General features: G+C 44.1%; 1 protein-coding gene across 2 annotated transcripts in view; it reads left to right on the top strand.

Annotated features, from left to right (window-relative positions):
• igsf9bb (immunoglobulin superfamily, member 9Bb) overlaps positions 1-12,172 on the top strand; it is a 142,522-nt gene that overhangs the window by 87,862 nt on the left and 42,488 nt on the right. For both annotated transcript variants that reach the window (XM_061803778.1, XM_061803777.1), the window contains exons 8-11: positions 4,033-4,175; positions 4,283-4,423; positions 6,540-6,656; positions 11,851-12,001. In XM_061803778.1, the coding sequence (XP_061659762.1) occupies positions 4,033-4,175; positions 4,283-4,423; positions 6,540-6,656; positions 11,851-12,001 (552 nt within the window). The remainder of the gene's footprint in view (positions 1-4,032; positions 4,176-4,282; positions 4,424-6,539; positions 6,657-11,850; positions 12,002-12,172) is intronic.

The following is a 12,172-nucleotide window of genomic DNA, read 5'->3' as shown; positions in this document are numbered from 1 at the left end:
GTCTTCACAGATCATAAGAACCTAGAATACCTGAAGTCCGCGAAGCGGTTGAACGCCCGCCAGGCCAGGTGGGCCCTGTTCTTCACCCGCTTCCGCTTTACTCTGTCTTTCCGCCCGGGCTCCAAGAACGGCAAGCCGGACGCACTCTCACGGATCCAAGAGGGAGGGCGCACGGACTCAGAGGCCGCTACTATCCTGCCAGAAGCGTGCTTCGTGTCCGGCTTCACTTGGGCGGTCGAGTCGCGGGTGAAGGAGGCCCTGGGAGAGGCTCCGCCGCCCGCGGATTGTCCGTCGGACCGCCTTTTCGTCGTTCAGTCTCTGCGGGGAGACGTCGTCAACTGGGCTCATACCAACAAGACGGTCTGCCATCTGGGTATGGCAAAGACTCGTTCAGTGGTCGAAGAGAGGTTCTGGTGGCCCAACCTGAGCAAGGACGTGAAGGACTTCGTCAATGCCTGCCCGGAATGTGCGGCCAATAAGTCGTCTCGCTTACGACCTGTCGGCGAGTTGGGTCTGCTGCCCATCCCTTTCCGCCCGTGGTCACACATTGTTCTAGACTTCGTTACCGGCCTGCCGCCCTCCCAAGGGAACACAGTTGTGCTGTCTGTAGTGGACCGTTTCTCCAAGATGGTCCACTTCGTGCCGCTTCCGAAGATCCCGTCGGCCAATCTTTATTTCCAGGTATTTACATATGGGTCTGATATACAGTACCATGTTTCAACAAATGTTTGCGTCACTATTCAAACAGACTACTTTAAAGTGAATAAAAATAATATTGAGTGGGAAATTCACAACATCATACTTGTGACCCATTGACAAGACCCACCAAACTGCATTTTTCTTTTGTGATGCTTTTACTACATCTTTCACTGCAGCCTCTTATTTTTTGTGTCCTTTTTTCCTCCCTGTTGTCCTGTTTGGCTGTTAGGTCAAAGAGTAAGAAGGATCTGTTCCAATTTTATGCACTTTACTCCTGCACAGTGGAGTTTTTAAATACCACTGTGGTTGTTCATTTTCTGGTGGATTATTGAATTATTATTGAATATTTTCAGACATCAAGTTTAAAAGGGGAGTGACAAAAAAACAAAACAAAGGACAGCGACAGTGAAAACAAAATTAAATAAACAACATAGGAAGAGACGACAACAAAAGACAAAGATGAAGACAGTAAATCATTATATGCCTAGTACAATGACACATTAGATTCAAGTGTCTGGGGGGGTGGTCAGGTCGGGGAGGCCCGCGAACGCTTTGCGCCAGAACCGATCCCAAATTTTGCTTGGCCTCCCACCTCACCGAGTAAGTCAGGAAACAATAAGGAGTAGTGGTATTTCACCAGCATCCCACGGGCGTGAGCCCGGCCTCCCGCTTATCCTACACCCCTCTTGTCTCTGCACAGTACCAGACTAAAGTCAAGCTCAACAGTGTCTTCTTTCCCCACTGATTCCGCCAAACCTGTTCCATTGACAGTGGTTTTGCGAGACGTTGGGTAGGGACAGTGGGAATTTCATTCATCCATTCATGCACATCACTAGATGATGAATTATTTGGCTATTTTTGGCAGACACAATCCACTTTCCGGTTTACCGTGTCAGGTGCCATCACCAATGCTACATATGATATTGTAAAATCATTATCAGCCACCACTGCCTACACAAGGGAATGTGCGCAAGCTCACTCTCGTGGATCACAGAGAAAGTCCCGCAATATGTCCAGAGAATAAAGCAGAGTTCTCCGGTTCACCAGTCAAGCAAAAGTCCTCTGTCTACTGGCTGGCAACCATAAAGCAACCAAGACCATGTTGTTGGAGATAGGCTACTTCCCCCATCCCCCCACAGGGAAACCCATGACCTTAGTGTAACTCCCTCCGACCTTCTCTGCAATCTCAGCTGCAACTGGTTGGTAATGGGCCACTTTCTCCAATGCAGTTCGACTCAGAGTATCCTCGCCTACTTCATAGGGAACCGTCACATCAAGGTTGGGAACAGTGTCGTCCTTTTTGCAAAGTTTGACAAAAAAAAAAAAACAAAACAGTAGAGGTTGTACTTTCTGCAGCTTCTGAAGAAGCACAGCTTGCCACATAAGATGTTGGGGCAGTTCTACACAACAGTGATTGATCAGTTCTGTGTTCATCCATCAAAGTCTGTTTTGCTGCTGCCACAAAGGACAAAATCAGATTATAACAGATCATTGAGACAGCCCAAAATATCTTGGCAGTCCCAACCTATCCACTCTTGAGGACTTGCATGCTGCCAGAACTAAGACAATGGTATACAAGATCCTCTTGGACCCATCAGATCCTAGTCACCACCATTAAGTAGGCGAACAATACAAACTAAAACCAGCAGACATTGCAACAACTTCTTCCTTCTCGGCATCAATATCTTAACACTGCCAATTTTGCAGATCTCTAGTTCTAGATTATTCTTGCATGCGCTGTTTAATCAGAGTGCACTACGATTTGCAAACTGTTGTTGATTATGATTGTAATGTAGAAAGACTGCATCATTTGCATCATCATATAATGGTACACTTTGATTGCTGAATGACTCTCCACACTTGTTTTTTATTTCTTAAATTTAGATTTTGTTATAGCGCCTGTTTGTTGTCACATTCAAGAACGAGACATTCCTTGTGGGTTTCTTAACAAAGAGAGCTGATTCTGATTCTTTTGTTTTTAATGGGGTTTACGCCTTCAGCAAGTAAAAATGCATGCTGTGTAGGGTTTGAGTCGAGAGATTGACATAGCCAAAATAAACCCTTCCACTTATTGTCCCTGATAATCTCCTTTGTTGGTTTTCCAATGTGATGAAAGCGCTCCCACCCTCTTTGGTTGCATCTTTCTTTAAACTGGCACACAAAATATTTCTCGAGACCTAATTTTGCTGCTGCCATCATGTGTTACATAATCAAATAAAAGATTAGCCAGTCATAAAAAAAGGCGATGCAAACCCAAGCAGTCACAGATCAGTTAAGCATGTTTGAGTACCTGTAAAAAGGGCTCCATAAAATCAATATATTATCATTGAGTACTGTGTTTCACAGATAATATTTATCTTTGGAATTGTGAGCAGATCATTTTTTTTGAAACATTGGATTTTTCATCACTGAGAGTTATTTCTGTACTTGTTGGCAAATGCTTGCCTTGCTCTCCTACTCTAGCTAATGAGTTGTTTGCGCTTTATGGCGTAACTTACTGTACTTTTGTTCATGGACTCTCCTTCCTGACACCTTCTCACCATTGCTCTGGAGGTTGCTGCCGATCACATTAAGTTGTGTCAGGATCTTTCATTACAGCTCTTAAATTGTTGTATTGTACCTGGCCAACAACATCTGTTACTTGAGCCACCTGTTTTTTTCTTTCTTCGTCAGGTGTAGATGTACTGAGGATGGCCAATCATTTTGACATAGCTCTGTATTATTTTCCATCATCTGTTACCTTCAAAATAGTTTGATTTTCCATTAATAGACTGTCTAAATGGAGTGTACTGTATTATAATTGACTAAAACACTGACAGACATCATGCATTTATGCATTGAGGAAATAATATAGCAGAACTGAATTTATCCTGGCCGGCGCAGTGGAGCAGCCGAAAAGCGTTGGCCTCACAGTTCTGAGGTCCTGGGTTCAATCCTGGCCCTGCCTGTGTGGAGTTTGCATGTTCTCCCTGTGCCTGCGTGGGTTTTCTCCTTGCACTCCGGTTTCCTCCCAGATCCCCAAAAACATTCATTAATTGTAGACTCTAAATTGACCTGAGGTGTGATTGTGAGTGCGGCTGTTTGTCCCGATGTGCCCTGTGATTGGCTGGCAACCAGTTCAGGGTGTACCCTGCTTCCTGTCCGTTGACAGCTGGGATAGGCTCCAGCACTTCCCGCGATCCTTGTGAGGAGAAACGGCTAAGAAAATGGATGGATTGATGAATTCATCCCAACAAAAATAACTTAAAATGGCACTTGTTACTCAATAATGAGGTCCAGGAATCCTCTCACCCTTGTCTGTTTTCTTCCTGTCTTCTGATTTGTTTGAGTTAGATCCTGCCCGTGTTGTAAACATGCCATCTATACTCTTCGTGGCCATTGGTCTACCGGGCTTTATCCGATGTCCTGTTGATGCCAACCCGCCTGTAACTTTGGTTAAGTGGAAGAAAGATGGTCTCCCTCTCCGAATAGAAAAGGTAAGCGGAAACACCCATGAAGCATTGGTCTTTTAGTTTTCTTCATTTACACTCTGGTAAAGTATGTGTTTGTATTCATTTTGACCAAGAAATAATTACATCTTCAGTACCCTGGTTGGAGCCAAATGGACGATGGGAGCATCCGTGTGGCAGAGGTGACTGAGGACTCTCTCGGCACCTACACCTGCATGCCTTACAATGTCTTGGGTTCCATGGGATGGTCCCCTCCCGCTCCCCTGGTGCTAAAGGTACATTTGCTACCGTTGCTGATTCTTAATAATGTCACATTTAAAATAATCTGAATTCAAAGTTTAAAAAATGGTCAGATTATGCCTATTTAGCATCGTTATATTTAAAGGTCAAGTGTGATCCTTATAAACATTGTCTGCATGAAAAAATACTAATGAGCGGTGAGCACGTCATCCATGCGCAAAGTAGCGGCAGTCTCATTCGACATCCAAGTGGTCGCCATATTGGCTGCATTTACTGTCTCTGACATCACCCCGGACATTCACCATTGAAAACACGCTGTGGCCCCTAGTGTGGGACACGCCCCTTCAGACACAGAAGCTCTTTTCGAAGAAGAGAACTTCTCGTAATCAAGTGTCCGGGGAAATATTATCCTGTCGTTTCGAGCCATATTTAGATTATATGCAGATCACTTCTAACTAACAACAGACTCCCCGACAGTATGATAGTATGTTGTGTACTCAGCCACAAGCAATGACAACACTGTAAAGCGGCCCGGCTCGGCACCGTGATAAGCCAACTCGGGGCCAAAGATGAGCCACCCCAGCCGAAGCTGTGACCTGCAGACGCGGCGCTGAAGCCGTGACCGGCAGACACAGCACCGAAGCCGTGACTGCCGTACGCGGTGCCGAAGCCGACGAAGGCTGCCGCGTCGTGTCTTGCGGATCAGCATGGCTTCGGCCAGGCCGGCTCATTCATATTGCTGCAGCAGCCCAGAGAGTACGTATGAGCCAGACTGGCCGAAGCCGTGCTCGTCCGCTAGGCACGATGCGGCAGTCTTTGTGGGCGAGCCGACAAGGAGGCCTTCGCAGGCGAGCCGACAAGGAGGCCTTCGCGGGCGAGCCGACAAGGAGGCCTTCGCGGGCGAGCCGACAAGGCGGCCTTCGCGGGCGAGCCGACAAGGCGGCCTTCGCGGGCGAACCGACACGGAAGCCATCTGACGCACACGACACATTTAGCACCCCTCTCATACGTACGCAGATCTTTTATTATGAGAGATGGCTTACGTGGTCCGCCCCAAACTATTTTTTTTTTAGTAGCTGTATACACACCTACCTGTCATTTGGAACCCACGAAGCTCTCGTCCTTTGGACCCGTGCAATCAATTTTTCACGACGAACCGGGTCTCTTGCAGACTTATGAAGGGTTAATCCATCCTCCCGAGTGTTCAAGCAATGTCCAGCAATGCAACGAGCCAGCAATTTGGCTAACATGAAGGGACAACGAGCTACCTTCCCGGAGGTAAAACTAATAGAAATAAACGAGTCCACTTGAGGGCGGTCCTGCCATGTACGTCATGTCCTGCTTCTTCTCGAAAACAAATCCCTCGAGAGGATTTTCATGGCTAGAGTTACAAAAAGCTGAATACATCAAAATCATGTTTTGCGGTGAAAAAACGCATGGGTCCGGCACTGCCATTGTGAGCTGGAATGCTGTTCAATAGAGAATAAGTCGTATAGATCAGTGATTCTCAACCTTTATTGAGCCAAGGCACACATTTTAAATTTGAAAAGTCTCACGGAACACCAACAAACAAAGAAAAGTGAATATACAAGTCAACTATACACTTTCTGCTGTCTTAATAGAAGAGCATTTATTTGTTCTGTCTCATTTTATACGCTGCTTCCATAGATAGATGAACAAAGATACATTATTTGTTGAAAATAATACTATGACCAATGAAGTGAAAATTCATACTTTTCCGCGGCACACCAGAAGAGCTCTCAAGGCACACTGCATACTGGTTGGGAATCACTGGTATAGATAATAAATTGATTAAATGTACCCAGTGTGTTACATATTATTCAGTAGTTTATGGTTAAGCTATATGACAGTTCTGAAAAATTCTATTAACAGTTGTGATGTGTGTAGATCAGCAATTACGTTCTTTACTCTGGACACAAATGTTTGTAAAAGATCACATTTCTTTGAATAAAATCTCATGAACATGGTAAGCACTGTCGTGAGATGACATTTTAATTTCTATTTGCTTCATTCAAGTGCCAAGCTTCGAGGTTTTTTTTTTTTTTTCTTGAGTCTCTGCAATGTGAAAGGGTATCAAAACAACATTGCATCATTGCTCCGGTCACCTATTCTGACTTCCAACCTGGGCAGGACCCTCCCAAATTCTCAGTGGTACCTGGAGGCGAGTACAGACAGGAGGCTGGGAGAGAGCTTGTTATCCCATGCGAGGCAGACGGTGACCCTTTTCCCAATATAACATGGAGGAAGGTAAAAATCTCCTATCTTCATATCATGTCAAAACTACCTATCATACCCTCACTATCATATGTGGTGATCATATATTGACCGACTTTCATTCAGTCATTCATGATAATAATTCTTTATTTTGTTTTCCTTATACAGTGTGTCACAATGCAGTTATGTGAAATCGGATGACTGACATACAAATACTTAGCAAAGTCAATGTTTTCTCATTTTGTTTAAAATATTGAACTTTTTTTCCTGGATTGTTAATAGTTTTTAGTTCAAATACTCGTTTAACAGTTTCTTAAAAAAAGTTTATTCAGTAATGTCAATAATCAGTGCCTTGTGAAAGTATTTGCCCCCCATGAACTTTACAACCTTTCGCCACATTTCAGGCTTCAAGCACAAAGTTATAAAATTATTTTTTTTGTCAAGGATAAACAACAAGTGGGACACAATCGTGAAGTGGAACGACATTTATTAGATATTTTAAACTTTTTTAACAAATGAAAACCTGAAAAGTGGGGCGTGCGATGTTATTCGGTCCCCTTGTATTAATACTTTGTCGCGCCACCTTTTGCTGCAATTACCGCTGCAAGTCGCTTGGGCTATGTTTCTATCAGTTTTGCACATCGAGAGATTGAAATTCTTGCCCATTCTTCCTTGCAAAACAGCTTGAGCTCAGTGAGGTTGGATGGAGAGCGTTTGTGAACCGCAGTCTTCAGCTCTGCCCACAGATTCTCAATTTAGATTCAGGTCTGGCCTTTGACTTGGCCATTCTAACACCAGGATATGTTTATTTGTGAACCATTCCATTGTAGATTTGGCTTTATGTTTTGGATCATTGACCTGTTGGAAGATAAATGTCCGTCCCAGTCTCAGGTCTTTTGCAGACTCCAACAGGTTTCTTCCAGAATGGTCCCGTATTTGGCTCCATTCACCCCCCTCCCCTCCCCATCAATTTTCACCATCTTCCCTGCTAAAGAAAAGCAGTCCCAAACCAAGAGGCTGCCACCACCATGTTTGACAGTGGCGATGGCGTGTTCAGAGTGATGAGCTGTGTTGCTTTTATGACAAACATGTTGTTTTTCATTGTGGCCAAAATGTTCATCTGACCAGAGCACCTTCTTCCACATGTTTGGTGTGTCTCCCAGGTGGGTTGTGGTAAACTTTAAACGAGAATTTTTATCGATATCTTTGAGAAATGGCTTTTTTCTTGCCACTCTTCCATAAAGGCCATATTTGTGCAGTGTATGACTGATTGTTGTCCTATGGCCAGACTCTCCCACCTCAGCTGTCGAGCTCTCCAGTTCATCCAGAGTGATGGGCCTCATGGCTGCATCTCTGATCTTCTCCTTGTTCGAGGTGAAAGTTTAGAGGGATGGGTCAGTCTTAGTAGATTTGCAGTGGTCTGATACTCCTTCCATTTCAATATGATTGCTAGCACAGTTCTCCTTGAAATGTTTAAAGCTTATGAAATCCTTTTGTATCCAAATCCGGCTTTAAACTTCTCCACAACAGTACATCGGACCTGCCTGGTCATCAGTCAACATTGGATCATTCAGAGATCCTCACTGAACTTCTGGAGTGAGTTTGCTGCACTGAAGCAGAGAGCTGTGATTTCTTATTTTGTTCACGAAGGGGAATCACCACTAAAAATTTTCAAAGGGAAGCAAATGTCCAAAGTCAAAAAGTGGTTGTACAGGGAAAAAAAAATAAGATCAAAAGCCTGTTTTCATTGACGTCCACTGGAAGCAAAGAAAATGCAGACTATTGTCAGTCATTAATCCTGGGAATAGAGATCAAAGAAGATCATAGACTCCCATGAGTCACATCACCATCATGTGTCATCATTGATGACATAAGACACGAGGAATTTCTATCAGGCAGTTGGACCAACACAAGTATGATGGCAAACAGATACTATGACAAAATATACATTTAGGACAGGAAAAAACAGTATGGGGCGTCATTGGGCAATTGAACCCCTAATTGTCGGTGATTGGGGATTCAAACCTCTAACCTAGGACCTAGCCCCTTACTTGTCGGTTATCGGGGACCCGAACCTCTAACTGTCGAACTTGAACTTGGGGACTCAAACCTCTGATTGCCAGACTCGAACCGGGTACTTTATAGTAAGGACTTGAAGCTTACCATTGGAATGTGGGGGGAGCAACAATACCAAGACCACTTCATGCAATGTTTCAAATACAATACACCATATGAAATGTTCTGATTTTAAAGGAATTAAGATTTTCTTTACCATAACTCTTTGTTTGGAGGACAACAGGTCCAGTTGGATCCTGAGGTGGCCACTAACAGCTAGAGTCCCTGCAGCCCCACCCCGATTCTTAATTCTTTGGGTGGAGGCAAGACACGTGCATTGGTCTTGGATGATCCATCACACTTGGGGTCCTCTGGAACGGGTATAAATCCTAGAATTCCACTTGACTCCAACTGTTTTGGAAAATCTTTTTCTGACACCACAAGTAAGGAATCAATCTTATCTTTGTGGATTTTTACCACAAAATGAAACAAAGGTCTTTGCAAAGAGAGAAAAAGGTACAAGTCTTTCAAGTTGTCACCCCTTACTGAAGTTCAGACTAAAAGTCCCTTTGTTATATTAAAGTGAGAGAGACAGAGAAAAACAAAACAATTATCTACAGTGAAAAAAATAAGTATTTGAACACCCTGCTATATTGCAAGTTCTCCCACTTAAAAATCATGGAGGGGTCTGAAAATTACATCGTAGGTACATGTCCACTGTGAGAGAGATAATGTAAAAAGAAAAATCCAGAAATCACAATGTATGATTTTTTTTAATTATCATTTATTTATGATATAAAGCTGCAAATCGTGTTGGAAGAACTAATTGTGGAAACATTTTTGACATGGATTGCTCACGGAAAAAAGATGAGTACCGCAGTTTTCAGCAAGAATGGAGAGAGGAATTTGCCTTGGTGGAGAGAGAAAGTTCTGCTGTGTCTAAATTCTCATGACAAAATTGCAACGATGAAATATTCAAATCTAAAACGCCATGCACGAAACTATGTTTGCATCAAAATATCCTGCGGAGGCGGCAGGAAGAAAGAATGTCAAGAGCTAAAAGTATTATGGCGCCCTTCAGGACAAGTTCCCAAAGCCAAGTCTCCTTAAAGCACTGGGTCTTTATCAGAAGATGAATCTTGTCCATTTTGTTGGGTAAGGAGCATAGATTTGCGAGGTGCATCGAATGGAACCTCAGTCTAGATTCCCTCTTATAGAACTTCACTTGGATACCGGCTCACTTGCCTCTGTGGGGTCACCTCTGCTTTTCATGTGGCTAAGACTGCAGTCGCTGCTCTGGTCAGTAGCTCGGGAGGACACTGGGCTGATTTGTGAAACTTTGTGAAAGATAGTCTGGGGTAGGCTCCCTGATGGTTCGTGAATCTTCCTTCATATAAGTGAGTCACGTAGTGTCTCCAAAGATGAAGGAAAAGCAAACACATATAATGTAACTGAATTGTCCACATGGGTCGACGCCATCATACACTCTTACAAATTGGAGGTTTCTTGGGCGCTGGGATGATTTTGGAGTGTTTGGAGTGGGATTCACACAGATCCAAAGATCTGTTGAAAATCTGTGTGAAAACTGGAGCTAAATGGTCCAAAGGTACTTTCAAGCAGGGGGGGGACACACTGTTTGGGCCTGTCACTTTTTTTGTTTGTTTGAAGAGGATTTGACATTCTGTTTGTGTTTGTAGTTATCAGTGATGCAGTTAGTGTCTTGGTCCTGCCGGTCCAGCCCTGGCTGTGTGGGTGCCCGTGCGTTCGCGCTGATTGGGAGGCGCACACCTGCGCCTCATGCTGGCTGATTGGCCCAGGTGTATATAGGATCATGGGGACGATTGGTCCGGCGCCAGATTGTCGCAACTCATGCCGCGTGCCTGCACTCCCGTAACTCTGATCGACAACCCATGTGTACCGACCACTGCCCGTTCTCCGACCGAACCCGTAAGCCTGACTCCCTTGATTCTCCTGCCTGCTTTGATCATTCTCCCGTGTAGCGACTCCTGCCTGCCCGCTGACCTGCTCTCTACGCCCGATGTCGCAACTACCGCTGCTGCACCTGATTGCCTGCCCGATCCTCAACCTTGGAATAATAAACGTTTTTCTCGATTTACACCTGCGTCTCCTGAGTCCTACATTTGGGTCCTACCTCCGTTCCGATGGTTCGTGACAGTTAGGTTTCATCCAGCATTTTTGGGGGTCGGAGCTGGGGGCAGTGCACGTTGCCCCCCCTGTAAAAATGCCGTTCTGTCAAGCTGCACACAATATAAATACAATAAACCAATACTGGGGCTTTTAATACTAAAAAATATGGCACATTGGGGCGGGACTGTGAAGCAACTGGTTAGACCAGTGGCCTCACAGTTCTGAAGTCCAGGGTTCAAATCCCAGGCCGCCTGTGAGGAGTTTGCATGTACCCCGCGTGCCTGCGTGGGTTTTTCTCCAGCCACTTCGGTTTCCTCCCACATCCCCAAAACATACATTAATTGGAGACCAAATTGTGAGTGCGGCTGTTTGTCTTTATGTGCCCTGCGATCAGCTGGCAACCAGTTCAGGGTGTACCCTGCCTTCTACCCGATGACAACTGGGATAGGGTCCAGCACTCCCGCGACCCTTGTGAGGATAAGCCGCTCTGAAAATGGATGGATGACACATTGGACAAGCAAGATTCAACGGTTTTCCATTATCTATTAAGTTCATTGATTAAAAACAGAAAATGACACTTTCAATCTTGATTTTGTATAAATTTTTACAATTATATACTGTATTACAAGGAACATATTAATTCCTATTTACGTAATGTCTCTGAACACACCTCATCCACTCACAGTCACCAGCTTCAATGTAAACGGCAGCAGCGGCCACTCTGAATCGATGCCAAATGGCTTATAGTGTTTATGATAAAGGAAGATATGATGTGGATGAATGCCATCTATAAAAACAATATTTTTTTGTTATAATTCTTGGTTAATTGAAGACTTATGCTATCTGTAGGCGAGAACTGAATGTTAATGTTTGTCTATGGATAAAGCTATAAAGGTTGCAAGGCAACACAATGAAGTCTTCACTATTTTTGCTTGTAGCTTACAACCGTGAGCGAGATAACAGACGTTTGCATTGTCTTTCTTTTTAATGGACTTCATTTGTCTTATATTTGTGTGATCTGCAGGTGGGAAAGCCCAGTAAAAGCAAGCACAACGTTCTGCCTCGAGGCAGCTTACAGTTTAAGTCACTTACAAAGGAGGACCATGGGGAATGGGAGTGTGTTGCTACCAACGTTGCTACAAGCATCACTGCCAGCACTCATGTCCAAGTCATAGGTAATACATATACAATGCACAAATGTAAACAGAAAATTGGGCATTAACTCGGGAATGATACAGTTAAATACATTTAACATGCAGTTCAACACACATTCTGCTTTTTCCTGATACTGTATATCTGTGGTACAAACTAGGCTACAGGAGGACAAAGACCAATCGAAAACTTAT

Source organism: Syngnathoides biaculeatus, chromosome 18 (assembly GCF_019802595.1).
Source record: "Syngnathoides biaculeatus isolate LvHL_M chromosome 18, ASM1980259v1, whole genome shotgun sequence".
NCBI classification, from domain to species: Eukaryota; Metazoa; Chordata; class Actinopteri; order Syngnathiformes; family Syngnathidae; genus Syngnathoides; species Syngnathoides biaculeatus.
This window is presented reverse-complemented; position numbering and strand designations above follow the sequence as displayed.